At 33.0% G+C, this 20,292-nt stretch overlaps 1 protein-coding gene and 1 long non-coding RNA gene across 3 annotated transcripts; both read left to right on the top strand.

Moving 5' to 3' along the window:
- Positions 1–9,455: 9,455 nt before the first annotated feature.
- LOC123693584 lies at positions 9,456–12,280 on the top strand. Of its 2 annotated transcripts, none has more exons than XM_045638748.1 (4): positions 9,456–9,663; positions 9,837–10,033; positions 10,729–11,812; positions 12,051–12,280. In XM_045638748.1, the coding sequence occupies exons 1-4, from the start codon at positions 9,590–9,592 to the stop codon at positions 12,223–12,225; spliced, it is 1,530 nt and encodes a 509-aa protein (XP_045494704.1). In that variant the 5' UTR covers positions 9,456–9,589; the 3' UTR covers positions 12,226–12,280. The 2 variants fall into 2 exon arrangements, with proteins under 2 accessions (XP_045494704.1, XP_045494705.1); XM_045638749.1 differs by having other exon boundaries at positions 9,456–9,667.
- Positions 12,281–17,295: 5,015 nt separating this feature from the next.
- Positions 17,296–18,498, top strand: LOC123693586. Its single transcript, XR_006751704.1, has 2 exons — positions 17,296–17,531; positions 17,676–18,498. It is a non-coding gene; the product is annotated as an uncharacterized LOC123693586 (long non-coding RNA).
- The last annotated feature ends 1,794 nt before the right edge of the window (positions 18,499–20,292 follow it).

Here is a 20,292-nt window from a genome sequence, read left to right as displayed (position 1 = left end):
AACCATACATACATACATACATAATTACAAACCTTTCCTCTTTATAATATTAGTATAATAGATTATAGTATATGATAATAACGGCGCAAATATTTAAATCAACACTTCAACTAGATTAAGTGTTAAAAGCTAAAAATATGACAAATAATATAAAATTATATCGTATATAAATTCTAAGCTTGTCATAAATTCTTTGCTGCAAGCGCTTTCCACTGGCGTGGAAACAGAGATAAGCAGCTTTGCTCCATGAAATAACGTTTATCAGGGTGTGCGTACTCTACATAATTGTACAACCTACCACGAATACCTATATAAACCTACCACGATAGAAGTCTTATAAGATCCAAACAAATGTACTAGGGTAAGGGCGGAGACTTGATGATAGTGACTATTTAAGCTTTGACTTTTAAAACTTAATTTTATGGAACGTATTTTAAAATTATGTGATAAAAAAGTATGAGAAGATAATAAATGATAATTGACAATAGTTATATATAAGATGGTCAAGTACCTTAGAATCATATTTCATAATGCAAGAAGGAAACAATCATGGGATATGTAAATAAATAAATGCATTAGATTCTAATGCATTTTATCGTTTAACTTCACGTTACTCTAATGGATTTTAGGAGACATGAAATGTAATCAATGCCTATTATGAACACGCAACTAACAACACTGTCACTGAAATTAATAATTTGGTTTTAATGTAAATAATAGTTCTGTTCATGCTTTATTGCCATGATTTAATCGATCAAAATAAATGAGATATTTCGGTTGTTTTATCTTATTTTATTTTCCATTTATTCATAATATTACGCCGTTGTGTACTAATGACGCATTCGCGAGCGGCAGCGAAACAGCGAAAAATCTGTCAGTAGTATGGCAGGATTTCGCATATGATATGTCTCACTCTAGCACATAGATAGATGAAATAGTTGCGTCCTTGTCAGTATTGTTTCGCAAGGAACTGCGAAATAGCCATTACACCTGTGCATTACACAGATGCATTGCGAAAAAGTTGCGAAAACATTGCTGTTTACTAACGTTCCGCAGATATTTCGCTACGCAGTCTGTAGTTTCGCAGGGATTCGCTGCCGCACGTGAATGCGTCGGTGTACTAACGGCGTTAAGGTACATTTAAAATTCCATTACTTTCTTTTATTTTGTAATCTAAGTTTTTTACATTCAGAATGATACTGTCACAAACGTGTCAAACTATTATTTATTAAACTGGCTTTAACATAAAAATTAAGTTATCGTTACTATTTGACATTGCATTTTCTATGATGCAATGGATAGATTTAAGCGATTTATTAAATAATAAGATATTCTTCTGCTTTGCCCATGAACTTCTTTCAGATGGATTTGAAATACCATAGGTTTTTAGGTTAGGTTTTGTCATCAATTCTTTAGGAATAACAGCTGGATATATCTACATTTTTATTTAAGCGACATCGATTTAATTTGTATAATATTATGAATTTAATTTGTACCAATATAATATAAGAAAACAACAACCTATCGATTTTTGTTTATGTACTTAATATTTTAAATCCAATGCTTATTATTTGAGTGAACTAAAAAATTAAGTTGCGTAAGTTTTTTAAACCTTCCTGCCTCTACAAAACGTATTAGTTCGAATATTTAATAGATATATGTACCTAAAAATATATTTTAATTAATTATGTATCTAGTGTCAAAAATGCCTACTCTATGAATAAATAAAAAGTCAATATCTATATTTATTACAGGTGAACGCCTAATGAGGCAATCGAGTGCTGTATTTTGACTCATCAAAGGTTCCAATTAGACCAGCTTATAAGTATAAGAGGCTTTGGCCGTGGGGTCGAAAGAGGTAAAGCTCGGTTTGTTCACTATAAGCTTTCTTATAACTTTGACATTTAGTGGAACTTCAATTTGATTCACTTGAATTTTGATCATTAAGTTTATCTACAAAAATAAAAATAAAACATTTATACCAAACTACATAATACATCCAAAATATAAGTTTTCGTTTCAAATGGAGCACAAAGGTGTTTCTTATCGATGTAGACTTTAGACCAGGCAAAGATATAACAATTAATATTTTGTCCATTCAAATTTAGCCAAATATTGTTGCTTATTCGAAGAGTTTATTGATGTTTGTTGCTTTTTAACGCGATAACAAAAGAACGGATTTTAATGAAACTTGACTGGTGATGCGGATGTCCAGCAGCAAGTTAGTTTACAAATAATTGATTCTTCAGTATTTAAGAGTGTTTGCATAGTCTAATAATATACTTACGTAATACAGTATATTGTTAACATGAAGAAATAAAAATATGTATAACTCAACATGTTCTCTTTCTTTATTAATAATTTTGAGGCAGCGTTTCCAAATAACGAAACAGCTGAAAAAATGTATCTGTGTAGGCCGTATAAACCCCTATCTTTTTCCTTTCATTTATAATACCGTCTAATTAGAGGCATCTGATATGAATTTGCAAATTGTATAGAACGCCCGCGGATACATTAATATGAGACGGTATTCATCGCCATGGCATTGGTATCGAATGAATGCTAACGGGAAATAATCTTGCGAGGGCGAGTGGAAAAATACTCTGCTTGAGGAGTGGGAGGGGGAGGGAACAACGGCCTCGTTACGCAACTTCCGGAGGATGTCGCCTCGTGATGTATTGTCGTCGCCTTCGAGGGTGGACATCGATGGCTTTATTTTTATTATTTTTATAAACATTTATAAATTCCCAGTTACATTGTGCGCCAGTGTCAAAAATTGTAATAAAAATAATATTGTAGGCAAAACTTTATATAAATTCAACACGTGTAAGTATGTAACACATAAAAATAAAAAGTGCTTAAAGTTTCAACAATAACATAACATTTTACGTTCTTCAATATTTAACATTAGAAATAAAAATCTGTTGTGATCAAAGTTACGACCTATTCTTTCTTGATAAATAATTAAATAAATATTCACCAAAATTTTCAAAGTAGGTATCTGTTTATCGCATTCTAATCATTTATCCCTAAAGATCCACATTGATATCTAGTGACGGCTGATGAGTATGAAATAATTACAAAATAATTACCGCATCTCCGTCTCTCAGGCAGGGTATGGGAAAGTAATAATGTCGACGCAACCGAGGTGTCTTTTCGGTCCGAGCCCCTCGGGAAATCACGGTAATCCGTGACGTCGACGACGCGTCTAGTAAATCTCTCTTCAACGGGCCTAGTGATGGGACACATTCTATCGAATAAAGTTTTCTGGTCCTCTAATGAAGATATAATGTTGAACATTTATCTAAATACACACTTCGGTTGCGTTAAAAATTATTATATTGTTTTACAGTAGCGTGAATCTGGAAACATCCGTAAAGAGCTGATTTAATAGGCAATTTCGTATTTTCGCATTATCATGATTATTAAATTTTTTTAATAATATAAAATAGTGTAACGTAGATAATCTTAAACATAAAACATAATCCCATAAAATATCAAAAATTTTGCGGAACAAAAAAATCCCCTAGCCAACTTAATCGTTTTTATCTCGCACGGCTCTATCTAACCGCATCTGAATCCAGTGATCGCCGTGAATGGGTTCTGATGAATCATGCCCGCTCATATGGAACGATGTACATTACAGCGATATACCCGTAACCTGTGCTCGTAACCACTCCATAAACGTGCCTTTTAGAACATTATAAATTTTTTATCATAGATTTTTATTTTTTATTTTAAAGTTAAGAAATTATTTAAACGTTTTTAGGTGAATAAGGGCCATTAAATTATGCATTAATGATTTGGTAATTATTTAAAGCAAACCAGAATAATAAATACATATTATTATATAAAAAAATGCAGCTTTAAGGTTTTAGGACCATCGAAAACTTCTTACATGCTGGCTGTCGTAGAGTAACTGAAAAACATTGCAATGTTAAAATTGTTATTCTAATGTGATGTTTTCACACATTGAAGGCCACACTCGAACCATCAGAACACGAACTGACTTTAATTTTCTTAAAATTGAAACGCACCCTAGCAGAGGGGATAAATAATGGAACTAATTAAAAATCGACTCCACAGCGATACGTCAGCACGTCATGACTACTTAGCTGATAACGAGCCTCAGTTTCCATTATAACCGAATGACAATTATGACTTGAGACGACAGGCAGACTCATAAGTCTTCATTATTCCTCGTCCAAGTTACTATCTCGCTAAAGTTTGACACGCTATCGAACAAGCTTAAGCGCTCTTTCCTAACCCCTCTTCTTTCTTCTTAACACTTTCGAAAGATATTTTCATTATAATTACAAAGTATCCAAAACTATGCAACATTCAACCAGATAGTTCAGTTTTTATGAAAAGGTCATTCATACAAGCTTCTACATAAAACCAGGTTCAGGAGTACGAGACGCAGAATAAATAAACTAAGGCATTTCGTTTCCAATTATGTACCATACTTAGATGGTAAATGCGTATTATGTAGATTGTAGAATGTATTTCACTATCTTTAATAATCTTAATTAAATTGCCAATGATTCAATTTTGCGGTATGATGTTGATATTGTACCATACTATCTATCTATATTCTATATCATTAAAAAATATTTTCGAGAGTATAGTCAAAACACGTTAAATTTGGGTTTATGTTTTCCTAACTTTTACATTAAAGCAAAACAAATAAGTGATGTCATTAAAACCGAGCTTTCAGGACTTGTAAGAATGTGATTAAATTACTCGTCATTAACAGAATTTCCTTTTATCCTGATAAATATAATATTACCTTAACCTTACCTTCTATACTAAAATATAATATAAAGAGTAGAAAACTATAGAATTCACAATTAATCAAATCAAACAATATCAAAATAATCACTGTTACAAATGAAGTTCAATTAACATGATTTTATTATTTCAATTAACTTTTACGATTTGCATCATTTTTAATCGTTCAGATTGCAATAAATCCACGAAGAATCCATCAAACACGCATCAGCAATCAATGCCAGTCCGTCATTATCATATTGAACGCAATACGGAGAGTGGCATGGCCCGAAGGCGCAACGATATTGCTGTTTGCTCTACACAAATATTTGGACCAGCTCCCGCCTCGCTACTTACTGGAGTTAAATCAATATTTAAATTATTTCAAACTTTGATTAATTCGCAGATATATTGTTTACAATGATGTTGGGATTGAAACAAGTAACCTTTTTATTAAATCCTCATGGAGATTTATGGTAATACTAGAAAATAATGTCAATTTGATCTCGAAATATTATAGTATGTCGATGTATCTCTGAATTTAAACCTATATTTTTAGTTTTCACATACGAAAGAGGAACAAAGAAGTAGCCAATCAAGGTCATATTAATACTATTTTATTACGTTGTACGCAACCCCAGTAACGGTTAATAAAAAATATCAACCATTACCACTTTTAGAGCTTTTATAACCTGCACTTGGCTAAATACCACGGTGTTTGCTTCAAGCACTTAAATAATAATGTCGTCCATACAAATTCAAATAGAAAGCTGTTATACGGTTAAAGCGTGGCTATTACCCGGTTTAGGGAGTGAATATTTTATGTATCCCGTTGTCGCGCGTCTCTAGGGAAAGGTACACTACACTCTACTATCACTTAATTACCGAGAAGTATCAAAGAAGATAATAGATTTTAATTAACGAAGCGTCGAAGGCGTAACTGATTTGGCAATGTAAAATAAATTATATTTTTTTCTCTGGAGCGCGGAACCTTCAGTTAGGTAGCACTTTTTATATTTTAGAATCTACATACTAATTACCTATTACAACAAATTTATTTTGTCTAGGTACAAAGTAACTCACAATTCATATAAATTTTGATAGAAAAATATCTGAGTGAGCAAACATTTTAACGAGCACGAGGCACGAAAAGGAAATTCTACAAAGAATGAATTTAAATAAACTCCACTAGAGGGAGAGATCCCATTACAAAGAGGGAAATGAGAGCCAATAAAATTTTCGAAATAAAAACGACCAATTTTTAAAGTGTCAAATGGACACTTTTTTTAATTTAAGCCGTTATACTTTAAACAAAACAAAACATGACACGGTTCTAATTTTTTTTACAACCTAGAGCTTTTTTTAGGAACCTACACCTGTAGTAAATTAAAACACTTTCCAACGAACTATCCACAATAAACGCAGAAGTAATAAAAACACAATTTCAAGAAACAGGACGTGTAAATCTCACTTGATCCAGGACAATGTAATATTGCCTCCCCTCTCATTAGGACCATAGCAAACAACACTTAAACACCCACTCATCTGTATGGAGGTTCGCAATATTGATTTCGCTTAGAACGTATTGGGAATCTTAATATGTATATGTATAGGTACTTCATAGCGCACTAGGCGTTATGCAATGGAGGATATTAACTACAGGGGTTTGTTAAAATAAAATTACCTTCGTGATATCGTAATATCATATTGTTCTCTTGAATATTATGGATCAAATATTATATTAGGACTATTAGGTACTAAAAATGTATATAATATTTAAATGTTATAAACACTATCATAAAGAATCTCTACCTTATGAAGTTTTTTAATGAAAAATTTTAGCATTCATGATTACCTACATAACGATCATTCAACTTCTTGAAGAAATAAGAATTAAAATGGCAAAGGTCTTATAGTTTAGAAACGGACCTAGTCGAAAGCCGGTAATTCGTCATGGGGTCCCACTACCATTTATTTCTATAGAAAACTACATTGGACGCTTTTACAGCACTTTCGATAACATCAAAACCACATTAGTGTGGTATTTTTCATATGGCTTTTACGTTGTGCTGATATGAATCACGAACCTTTCTGACCGATTTTAAATAATGATCCGACGTTAGGTATACCCTTAATCAGAAGATACCATTAAATATAATATGTTTATATGAAACTATAAAATTAAAAGATTTTTTCAATCTCTATCCTACTATGTAATATTATAAATGTGAAAATGTGAAAGTTTGTGAGGATGTGTGTGTGTGTTTGTTACTCTTTCATGCAAATACTACTGAACCGATTACAATGAAATTTAGTATACATATAGAGGGTACCTTGGATTAACACATAGGATAGGTTTTATCCCGGAAATCCCACGGGAACGGGAACTATGTGGGTTTTTCTATAAAAACGTGGGCGAAGCCGCGGTCGGAAAGCTAGTAGGTAATTTCATAATAATAGATAATCTATATCACCCAGGTATTCTATACAATACCTAGGACATATTATTATATAGAATGGTGATGTATGAAATATACAGTAATTTATATTTTCCATTTCATACTTCACCTAGGTAATTTATACTACGCCTAGGGATTGTATAGAGTACCTACCTATTGTTTCACAGACAATATTATGTAAACAATCAAAAAAAAAATGTATTACTACAATCCTTAAATACGTATAAATCGAATGTTTTTAAATTCTTAAGTCGATAATTAATGAAAATTGTAAACTTATCCTATTTTAATATTTTATTTTAAACTAAACATGTAATGCTTTGGGTTTTACACCTGTTAATTACTTGTTGTTATGAAATAAATAAATAAATAAATAAAATAAATAATTAGGTAACCAATGTTAATTGTTAACCGCAACCATAGCGCACAATAACTTACTTTTGTTCTGTTTGTAGCGTTTAGATACAACTTATCTATATAATATACTAGCTTACCGCCCGCGGCTTCGCCCGCTTTCTCTAAAACGATTTGAAATTTAAACTATTCTATCTTTCAAGTTGTATCGAACTGCACATGGTGTGCGAATTTAATTATAATCGGTTAAGTGGTTTAGTAGTCCATTGAGGACAAACATTGTGACACGAGATTTATATATATTAAGAAGATATAACTTAAAGGTGACTGATACAGTGATCTATAGCACAGCCCAAACCACTGGACGTATCGGGCTGAAATTTGGCATGCAGGTAGATGTTAGGACGTAGGCATCCGCTAAGAAAGGATTTCCCGAAATTCTTGCGGGAACGGGGAAAAACGGGGATGCACCTACAAAGTCGTGGGCGGAAGCTAGTTATGTATAAAATCGATATGATAAATAAACTTTATTATATAAATAATGCATATTTTTTAAGAAACCATGAGTAGGTAGGTATTTAATCTAATTTATTAATAATTCTACAGATGAGGTATTATGACTTTTGCAGTGTATACGTATAGTGTTTTAAAGAAAATAAATATTTGTAATAACGAAAAGCTGTACCTACTATAATCGTATAGGAGGTACCTATCACCGTTGACAAGAGAGAATTTTAGTATAGTTGGTTCTTTGATATGCTGTTCCTCTTGCTATTTCGGTTATAGTCCGGGCTGTCTGGCTGGCCGCAGTGGTTGCGTTTATTAGTGTGCATCTTATCTGCACAAGAAAATATCCTTAATTTAAAGTCATTTTTTAACGCGTAATTTTTAATCTTTTGCCTTTGATAGATCCATCAGACATGATTTTTTTATTGCAAGACGTTTATTAAATATAATATTCGTTGTTAAATAGGTGCCAGACGCAATTTTTATTTCAAAATAATTAAAATATCATCGAAATAAGTGAAATTCCATCAACATGAGTCCGCTTAAAAGATAAGTAACTAATAACTTTATTACTTATATTATATTATCCTTTTAATACGCGTTAAAAAATGACTAAAGTTACATAAGTATATCTTCCTGTGCATAAGATGCGCACTAATATACGCAACCACTACCGCCAGCCAGACAGCCCGGACTCTAACCGAAATAGCAAGAGAAACAGCATAATATCAAAAACCCAACTATACTAAAATGACTTTTTTTAAACGTTGGTAGCTCCTGTAGTAGCTCCCGTTCCATAATCACGTTTCATCCTTTTTGTTTTTACATACTATACCAACTTTTTCGTTTTCCGTTTTACTTTTTTTGGGAAAACTCTAGATTAAAATATATTTGAAAACTTTCATGCTTCTTTCATGTATAATCTTGATTCTAGGCTTGATTCTAGGTGATAGGTAAGGGTGTATTCAGAAAGAAAGCTTGAAACTTATAAGCGCTTATCGGTGCTTGTCAAGAAGCTTATATCCTCTAATTTTGACAAGCTTGTCAATGCTGGTTTTGACAAGCTGGTTTGAGCATTGACAAGCGCCGATAAGCGCTTATAAGTTTCAAGCTTTCTTTCTGAATACGCCCTAAGGTGATAGCTTGATAGGATTACATAAGGTTAGTAACTCTCAAAAATATTGATTACATATTTCTGTTGACATTGTTGGTTTTATTCATGATAATCAATTTATCAAAATAGAATACCAGCTAAATTAGTTATCTGTTATAATACTCCGGCTTACAGCTTTTTTGTCTGTGTCAGGTGTCAACTTGACTGATGACAATTGACACTGGACAAATGTCAGTTGTCAAATCGTCAGCGTTGTTGTGTAGTGGCTATCAAAAACTTGTTTATTCATTTAAATACATTTGTCTAAGATAAAAAACCAATAAACGATAAAGTAATTTGTTATATTTGTTATTTCCTGTCATAAGTGTAAGATGAAGAACCTAGTATGAATAGTTTTAACATTAATTCTGCTGTTAATTGTATCAAAACATTAGTCGACGGTTGTCGATGTGTCAATTGGTAGGTATGTTTTCGAATAGAACACAATAGTGTTTAATTTATGTTTAAAGAATAATAATTCATTTCTAGAATTTCTATGAAATCAATTTAATAATAGTAGTTATATTAGCAATAGAATAATTTGAGAAAAATAAATTTTTATTCATCTAATAATAACGTTTTGTTGTTTACAGCGATCAACTTAATAAAACACGCCTCAGATATAATTGTGGCCATTCGATATGTGAAAAATGTTTAGCAATTAACACTACATGCATGCTGTGTTCTCCTTCATCAAATTCTTCAACCATTCTGGACATACCACAGACAGAGAGAGTTAAACATGCCTCAGAATTATTGAACACATTTCAAGACCTATTTAATGTGGATGGTAAATGTCGATTTCTTATAAAATATATGTGAGGTACATTAGCCTCTTTCAATATAATTACTATTGGCTTATTGTATTCAATATAATATATTTCAATTTTGTATGAAAGCCATAATTCATATTCTATTGTATATTTTTATGTCTTGAATAAACATACTGAAATTATTATCAACATAAAAGTACAAAGTTTTTAAATGTTTCATATATTTAGGTACTTAAATTCCAACCAAAACAAAATATTCTAGATCAACTAAATAGCATGAAATCTTCAAAATTAAAATTTAAGAAAAATATGTGAATAACATTAATTTTAAAATCCATATTTGAATTAAAATATATTATTAAATTTATTTTGGATAGACATCATCAAACCCAGCTTGATATATACATCTTGATAAATATTCTCAAACCCTAAAATAAAGTGTGGTATTATTGCCTACGTGCGTAGGACGTGCGAAGGTTTAAACCTTCGCACGTCCTACTCACGTTATTCGCGCGTAACTAAATCTGTATTTTATAGTAGGACGCGTGAGAGATTAAGAGACTAGCTTTCCACTTTCAGAAGTATTTCCGTAGAAATATATACCATTGACAATGCTCATGTACTTATTACTTAAAATCTTTTCATAATAGTATGTATAAACAATATTTTAAATAGTGAATATCATCATATAAACAATTTTTGTTTTTTTTAGTTTACAGGCAACACCGTATTTCAGAACAACTGAAGGTTGAAAAAGAATTATTTCCGGAATGCATTCAAGCCCCTATGAAATATTTTAATAAGAGGAAAAGTTCAATTTTTACAGAAAAAGAGAATTTAAGACCTTCTCTTCTACCTGGTGAAAACATTTCAAGGTCTGATAAAACAAAAATGGAGAAATCTATAAATTATGTCCAAGAATGGTTAAATCAAAATGAAACAAGCTCAAAAACAAAAAGAGCTTCACGAAAGCCTTTTGCTGATTTAAATGTCAATACTGGAAGTAACATAAATGTCACAAAAACAAAAAGAACTTTAAATAACAGTATATTGAGCGACAACTTCAACAAGAGGCCTAAAAAAATTAAAAAAGAAAAAAGTATCAATATCACAAAAGTTAATAAAAAATCATTATGTGAAAATTATGAAAGTGGAATAGGATTGGATGATGAAGTTTTTGTAATTGATGATTCTCAGAGTGACATAGTTGATAAGGATGAATTAGCCTTGATGGCTGTAATGCAAGCAGACCAAGACGACAGTGTTATAGATGCTGATATAGATGTAAATAAAATAGTAAATAAAGAGCTACCTAGGTGTTGTTCCCCATCTACCTCAACATACAAAGTTCCATTTTATAAGAAAGCTTTACTCACTGAAAACTGCTTCCTGTGTGTCAAAGACTTAGAAAAGAAAGATGCTAACAAAAAAAATAACACCAAAAATCTAATTGTAACAATAGACAGTAAGAGTTTTGTGACAACAATAAAAGTATCAGATATAAAGCCTAATAATATTAGTAATTTAACAAAAACATCAGTGGCAGTTCAAACTGAAGACACCAATGACAATTTTGAAGTGAATGAAGAATGTAGAGTGACAAAAGACGTATCATGTGAGGCTATTAATAATGTTAGCAGTGAAGATATTTTTAAGAATGATGTTATAAATCAAAAGATTGATTGTGGAAATAAGTCAAAATGTTTGATTATTGAAGATTCAGATGATGATAGTTTGGCAAGTGAAAGAAGAGAAGTTGAAGTTGAGGCTCAAGTACACAGGTCCAGTGATCTAATGTGAGTTTTAACTTTAAACTGCATGTTTATCTGGGGAAAATTCATTGTCAGCTAAAAACAGAATAATTGAATTTTCTTCTCCTCTTTTTGGTCAATATTTTGTCCTGTTGTGCAAATGGTGTTAGTTAAAATTGGGCTTCTTAAAAAGTGTTTGTTCAAATTACACATGCATGAACTTTATTCATATTATTTACCAATTTTGCTGAATGTATTTTTAAAGTAATGTTTACATTTACAGAGACTATGTTTTAACTCCATTAGAATACCAAGATTATAATAAAAGAGCAAGACCAGTAGTAAGAGGAAAGACACCAGCTAGTTCTGACTCATCTGATAAAGAAAATTTTGATCCTAATAAAAGGAAACGGTCTAAATGTAGTAAGCTCTTAAAAAGCAAGAGATTGAAGAAGTAGTTTTTTTTTTTTTTTTACTGAATGACATCATATTTTTTTTCATTAATCTGTTAATTTTTGTACCTAATTTATTTGTGTTTTAAGAAATAAACATTTTTTACATTTTTAATTTTTGTTTTATTTTCAATATTATATTTAATATTAATTGAAATAGTAAATGGATGGGTTTTTTTATCTGCTTATTTAATCAAGATAATATAATGCAACAAACAAAGAGTTAATCAATGTAGTTATAAAAATTACTTTTATAGTTAGGTACATTAAAAAATGATATGTAGAATTAATATGTGTATTCTTGCACAACTTGAATACGGACTTGAATTTCTGTTAGACTTAGAACTTTGATTGTTGAATGTTGCTTTTTTTTTGTTACTCCATTTCATCCACATTATAATAGTCACTAGGCCAACTATATAATTGAAATGAATATGAATTGTCTATTACGTAGGTATGCCATACGAAAATTATGGTTTCTTGATAAGTTTTCTGCGCTTTAGATTAAAATATAATTCAAAGTATGAGTGGTCAGGACCGCTACATCCGCTAACTCGCACTTAGCAGTTGGCCAGCGAGGTGGACTAAGGCCCATATCCCAGCAGTAGGAACATATACATATATGGGCTAATGAGTAATGATGATGAATATAGGTACCTATTGGCAATTATATCTTGTTCTGTGAATTGCGGACTACAGAGAAAGGACTTGGGATTTCAAGAAAATAAAAATCAATTTAAGGAGGTATTAGTGTATTGTCGCAAGTAAAAGATCACCACCAGCCGGAGGAGCCGCCGCTGGACCAGCCGCCGCCACCACCGCCGCTCTTCCATCCACTGCTGCCGCCTCCGTAACCGCCTCCACCGCCGCTTTTCCATCCACTGCTACCGCCTCCATAACCGCCGCCGCCGCCGAGCTTCCAGCCACCGGAACCGCCTCCGAAACCGCCGCTGCCTCCTCCGAGTTTCCAGCCGCTGGAGCCACCGCCGTAACCGCCGCCTCCTCCGAGTTTCCAGCCACTGCTGCCGCCTCCGAAACCGCCTCCGTGGCCACCTCCGAAACCACCACCTGAGAATGTAAAAATTATACTATGAACAATGGTCTAAGTGCAATGTTAATTATACTATTGTAACAGTACTTACTAACTATGTATGTTAGTTAAACAAGTAAAAAACAATTTTACAATTGAATGTGTAATTACAATTGAATATTATGTACATGAATCGGTAATAAATAAATAAATAAATAAATATAAATAAATATTATAGGACATTATTACACAAATCGACCTAGTCCCACAGTAAGCTCAATTAAGGCTTGTGTTGTGGGTACTAGGCGACGATAAATATAATATTTAATAAATACATATATAGATAATACACCCAGACCCAAGAACAAATAATTGAGTTCATCACACAAATATTTGCCCTGACCGGGGATCGAACCCGGGACCGTCGGCTCAGTAGGCAGTTACTTTACCACTGCGCCAACCGCGTCGTCACGCGTCAAATAAATAATAATATAAAAAATGTTCTCATATTTTGCTAGGCACATGTATTTTCCTTTCTTTTTTTTTATTTTATCTTCTAATATTTATGTGTCAGTGTGCTTATTTTATTATTTTATTAAAAGTGAAAAGGCTTGCATTAATTTATTGTTAACATATTCAAGGATAAAATATAATAAATCAAAACAAATTTATAGACTATACGAGATCGTTTATGAATACTTAAGTGTTCCTCAGTACATAGTGTTACGAAATATTAATTTCATAGACCCGAGAGTGAATGGATGACCCCTTCGTGCGGTCTTTTGACCTCAGAAGCGTTCATAAATGCCTAATAAGTATATGTAAAATAATATATTACTGCAGTTTTTGTAATTATTCAATCTAAAATACATCTGTCAACAATTAAGCAACATCCGACATAGCTTATGAGAAGTGCAACAGGAAAATGCATATTTCATAAACCAATACTAGATACTATTATGGGAGAGTGGAAGATTCGATTAGATAAGAGTTAGGTAACGTTAGATGCTGTGCAATTCCTATCTAATGCATCCTTTCTAAGTCGTTAGTGTAACTGTAACAACGGCGCGTGCCTCTGTAGTAAGGTAAACAACAAGTCAATAACTGCGTTAAAAACAACCGACTTCAAACTTGCACAGACAAAAATGCTCATAAAATAAAAACTACTGGGCCTATCCGAATAAAATTTTTATGGGACCAATTCGACACCATCCCGCATCGAACAAAAAATAATCACGTAAATCGGTTCAGAAACCTCGGAGTAATCGGTGTACATAGGTACATAAAAAAAAAACATACCGGCCGAATTGATAACCTCCTCCTTTTTTTTGAAGTCGGTTAAAAACATTTTAGTGATAAACTTACCGTAACCGCCGCCGCCACCTCCGGAGCTTATGATTTTGATGATCTTAACTTCTGTTAAAAAGAAATGACGTTTTTTATGATTCGAATATGCATAGTCAGTAGAGATACAATGTAATAAGTATCAACATTTTTTTAACAAATTGCAACATCAAAAATTGGTTATTTTAAAAAATTCAACCTTGAATTTTCAAAAATTGTTCATAACTGTTTTTACAACTCTACATAGAGAAAAAAAATAAAAATGATTTTGCGTAAACTTATTTCACATCATAGCAGCAACAAATCTTTGTCTAGAAGACGGAAGATTTACTGATTTACTTTGGTATGTTACTTAAGAACTTTGTTGCTGTAATATTGATTGTAACCTTACAACAACAAAGTTGACACTAGTTCTTATTTCTGGAAAGTTCGATACTCACGTCCGCCGCTTCCACCGTGGCCGCCGCCGAAGCCGCCGCCACCATAACCGCCGCCGCCGCTCGACCATCCGCCGCCGCCGCCGCCGCTAGACCAGCCGCCGCCGCCGTAGCCACCGCCACCGCCGCCGGACCATCCGCCGCTACCACCTCCGATGTAGCCGGCGCTAGCGGCTGCCACTACGGCTAATAAACATACGAATACCTGGAAATAATAAAAAGAAAAATCAATATCACAGATTGGTAAATGTTTACTATGTAATTAATAATAAGTACGTGAAATTTTAATGATCGTGTTTAATATTTTTTCAACGTAAACAAATAAATAAAAAATAGATCAATATTGAAATCCACTTATGTTTTCTTTTTTGTTCTCATTTTGATTTATTTTCAACTTCACATCTTTGGAATATTAATATTTAAAATATCGATAAACGCCAGAGAATCAAAATATTTCAATGTGTGGAGCTTATCGTAACAATGTTACCTTCATGATGATGCTATTCGGTTAGTGCATATTGTGGTTCTGCGTAGTGGTGTTATATATACGGAATGGGCATCTCCCACTAGGCAGGCGAGGGCCGTGAGACGTAGAGAACGGAAGCTCTTCCGTGGCCAGCGTGATGCAACCCATTGTCCCTGTGCTTGCTAAGACCACACCATCGCTGTAATTATACAATAAGATCAGTTGACCGCGCTTCAGGACCTTGTAAATTTTTATTCATGGCAACAAATTGCTGTTAAGAGGCCTACACCACCGAAACTAGCGCCACCGAACATTTTATTTTTTTACTCCTTAACCAGATCAAATTTAAAAAATCTAGCTCGGTACTTTGCTAGTATATTACTTGTAGTATTTTTGGTATTACTTTTCACTATTCTAACTGTTCATTACTCTAGAGAACTTTTGATTACCGCCAAAAGTGGCCACTTTTGGCGGTAATCAAAAGTTCTCCTAATTTACCGAATGCAAAATAATGAAAAGTAATACCAAAAATACTACAAGTAATATACTAGCAAAGTACCGAGCTAGATTTTTTAAATTTGATCTGGTTTAGGAGTAAAAAAATAAAATGTTGGGGGGGCGCTAGTTTCGGTGGTGTAGTCGCCTTAATTCTAAATGTATGGAAAACTTTAATACCAAAACAATTTTAGGCAGTACAAGGTTCTTTATTTCTTCTTGCGAAATTAACAATTTTGCTGTGCTTGTAACGTTCAATGTTCATGATCAAAAATATTTTGTAAATAAGTATTTTACAATTTGGCAAAATTATATGACGGCTCTGCTATTAGTTTATATTACATTATAATTAGGTATTAATAAGAATTACAACATTCTACTTGGCTGCACCCGGGTTGAAAGGGGATCAATACTAAAAGGAATTAGGAAAACTTGTCTGTGGGTATTACAAAGCTTTCCGCAGGCCCAAAGAATTTTCATTATGGATGAAGAAATAAAAAGAAACTTATAAATTTATACTATAATACTTAATATTTTCTTATAGGTATTATTTTAAATATACTATACTCCCTTCCCTACAAAAGAAATTCCTCTCGAGACTTGACATGATTATTATTGACTAAGTTTTTAATGAATTATTACCTATATTCTTGAATACTATAATGAGTAGGTACTTATATTTTGTATATATCTTTCATACCTAGGAGTCCTGTCCTTAGCAACTGTAGGTAACTTTAAACCTGCCACTAGAACAAAGATGAGGTCAAAAACTATCATTATTAGCTATCTGAGTGTATGTAACTAATACCTAGGTACTACTTGGCAGAGTCATTAGCTAATTTGAATCTACGAAGCATATGATTACACAGTAGTAATTGATATTTATAATAACAGAAATTGTAAGTAGATAAGAATCATTGTCCTTTAACAAAGGCACCACCATCATGGCACCATCGCAATATAATACCTATCACAAATAAGTTGTTGGCTGATGGCTCATTATATGAGCATCCATTATCGTTTCATTTAAAGCGTTTATGAACTTCTTACTGGCATAATAATTGTAAAATTTACATAAAGGTAACTAGGAGTTCAAAATTGTTTTGTAAAAGGAAGTTTAGGTGTGATTTAGGTACAACAGTATCGATAAAGTTCGTTCAAAATGAGGCGAATCCCGCGCAGGACGTTACATTTGATTTTTAGTTTTTACCAATTTGTGAATTAAGTATTTAATTGTAAAAGAATGTTTATTACATAAACTTCACAGGAACTTGGAGCTGTGATGGTTGGTTCAGTGATAAACTTAACACTACAGTGCACGCGCGTTCTACTATAGTAGAACGCACTTACTTATTTTACCGCCATTCATTCATTCTTACACCTAACCCCCCCGGCTCCCAGATAAGCTAAGTCGACAAAATTGCCTAACGGATTACTATGGCACATACTTGCAACGTACGCGTATGTTCCTGTTATGACGTGTCAAAGTTCGGCTTCTACTATAGTAGTACATGCGAGTATTGGTGTAACAAAACTGAAGGTAAGTAAAACTTTCTTTTTTGGGTTTTTTAAATTATTATCAATGGACATTGGATGATTTAAATTTTCAAATTTAACTATGTACAGTTGCATTACTATTTCGTGTATCATGATGTATTTAATAATTAATATTTCTTTGCTTTAGCGAAAAAATGGACCCCGTATTGGAAGCGCGCGAGACCCAATGGCTGAACGAAGAATTAGAGGACATGGAAGTGATCCAAAGTGACTCGGACGATGGGGAAGTATATGTACAACCAATGGAACAGGAAGATAGTAATCAGATGCAGGAAGCTGTAAGTGAAAATCATGCATCTGCATGCATGAAGATGACACGCCTCTTTCTGAACTTGTCCAAAACAATACACGTGATGACTTTTATGTGGAACACGCTGGAGTAAAACATGTCCTTCAGCAACCCGGGCAAGATCTCAAAACATCCGATTCAGACCTCCAGGGCCAAAAGGTGCCGCAAGAAACGCTGAAACACCGTTATCTTGTTTTGAACTATTTTTTGATGAAAATATTTTCGAAATCCTAGTTAATTGCACGAATATTTACATTGATAAAATACAGAACCGATACCAGAGAGAAAGAGATGCAAAGAGAACTGATTTGGTTGAAATGAAGGCATTTATTGCATTTTTGCTCGGCATTGAAGTCTCACGTTCGGGTCGGCGTAATCTCAATGATGAGCTCGAAATCGGTCCACAAAAAAATGGTGTAAGCGATGTGCCAGATGGATTTGTCCTGATCACCAAGTTGTGGTCTGTATTGAATGTCGGGATGATGGCCAATAAGTCGGTCATCGCTTATTAGAAGTTCTTTTTTTTGAGCTGATCTCCAACTTGCCAAAAATGTTGATTATTTTCTTGATCTCATAATTTGATCCTAATTTGAATTATATGCTATTATAATTTTATTTTTTTCTATAATTATTTGTTACAATAATTAAAAGTTTAATATTACTGAGTATTATCATTTCAGGACCACCCATTTTTTTAATATTTCAAATACAGTTTTCTACTATGGTAGAGCACGCGAGCAACCATGTAAAAAAAAAGGGCGCGTGCGCTGTAGTGTTAAAATCAATAAGTCAGGTTTTAGGACCAGACGAGCGTGCAGAACTAACCCGCACTTGCCAACCTTACTCGTTGTGAGTTAATTTATTTTTATTTATTTATTTTAAACAATTAGATGACAGAGATCCGTTAAGCCTCAACCCTCATAGAAGGCCCATGTCCCAGCATATAAGTATTTTGGCCAATGGTGATGTTGAAATAGTTATGTATTCCACTTTAACCTATCTCAAATCAAAAATGACCTGCATCACTAGGCAGTTTAAGGCGACATTGATTTAGATAAGCTCACGACAGTTCAGTTAGCCTTCATCAAAGACGTGGTAGATTGCCGTAGGTGCATAAATATATTTGTGTCTCGCAAAAATAAATTAAGATTCAATCCAAAACATTCGTTTAACGGTTAAACCAAAAAAGGTCAAATAGCAATACTATATTGTAGGATTGAACTAAACTTCTCACTGTAGCTTAGTCTGGCTTAAATGTAGATGTATTTGCCTAAAATTAAATTTACCTAATATCCCAAATTCAATAGACCTATGTATAAATTATATGGCTAAGCTTCCAAGGTTAATATTTACCCTTTACATCTAATCACTATATAGCCTGTTCATCATCTAAATTCTAAACAGTATCCTGATGTTACGAAAACATTTTATTTTGTGTAGGTAGTTATAATAATTGACCATAAGTAGCGGGCCAATATAATCTTCGCCAATAATGGAATATGAAATATCTATACTCTGGCAAAACACAACACTCTTTCTGAAACAGTCGGATAAAAAGTAAAACACACTTTTACAATATTTTCACAGATCATAACTACAATAACGGGCTAAAAACAATCATGAGAACCAAAATTGCGCAAGATCAAATGTAAGTAATGCACAACATTTATCTGCATAAGTTTTGTTTATTTTTAATGATTTAAGATAAGGAATTACATTCACTTGATCTGCTGCCGTGCTGCGATGTTACGGAAGTATACAAACATGGGTCATACTTTATCGATAGGTTTGTCATGGTTTTAGCGTGTTTGGCCATAAGCTGTAGAATTTATGCGGAATAAATAAGACAAAGTGAGATGTTGATTTCGAAACAACGACTTCCTAAATTGTTACCTTACTATCCAACAGACATTGTATATTTTTAACACGCTAGTAGGTACTTAACACCTAGTACACTTCACTTGCATATTTGTAAGTTTGTATGTTACCACCTCCTGACCCACCCGTTATGACAGATTTAATTCTAACCTTAGATTCTAACATTGTACACTTGTCAATGATCCGTGAAAATATAATAATTTCTAGAGTTTTAAGCGTGGTTTTAACTAGTTTTTTTCTTACCCATCTATATAATTTATTTTTGTACCTTTGTAATAGCAGGACATATTATGGTTGATGATTCTAATACAAATATCTATACTAATATTACAAAGCTGAAGAGTTTGTTTGTTTGTTTGAACGCGCTAATCTACTTCTACGCTCAACTACTGATCCGATTTGAAAAATTCTTTATTGTGTGTGTTTATGTGATAGCCCATTTATCAAGGAAGGCTATAGACTATAGAGCATATCATTACGCTAATAACAAGAGGAGCGGAGCAACGAGGGCAAAACCGCGGCGCACAGCTAGTTCAATGATATTCTCCAAATCTTTAAAACCAATTCATATTTTTAG

This window comes from Colias croceus, chromosome 8 (genome assembly GCF_905220415.1).
Source record: "Colias croceus chromosome 8, ilColCroc2.1".
Classification (NCBI taxonomy): Eukaryota; Metazoa; Arthropoda; class Insecta; order Lepidoptera; family Pieridae; genus Colias; species Colias croceus.
This window is presented reverse-complemented; position numbering and strand designations above follow the sequence as displayed.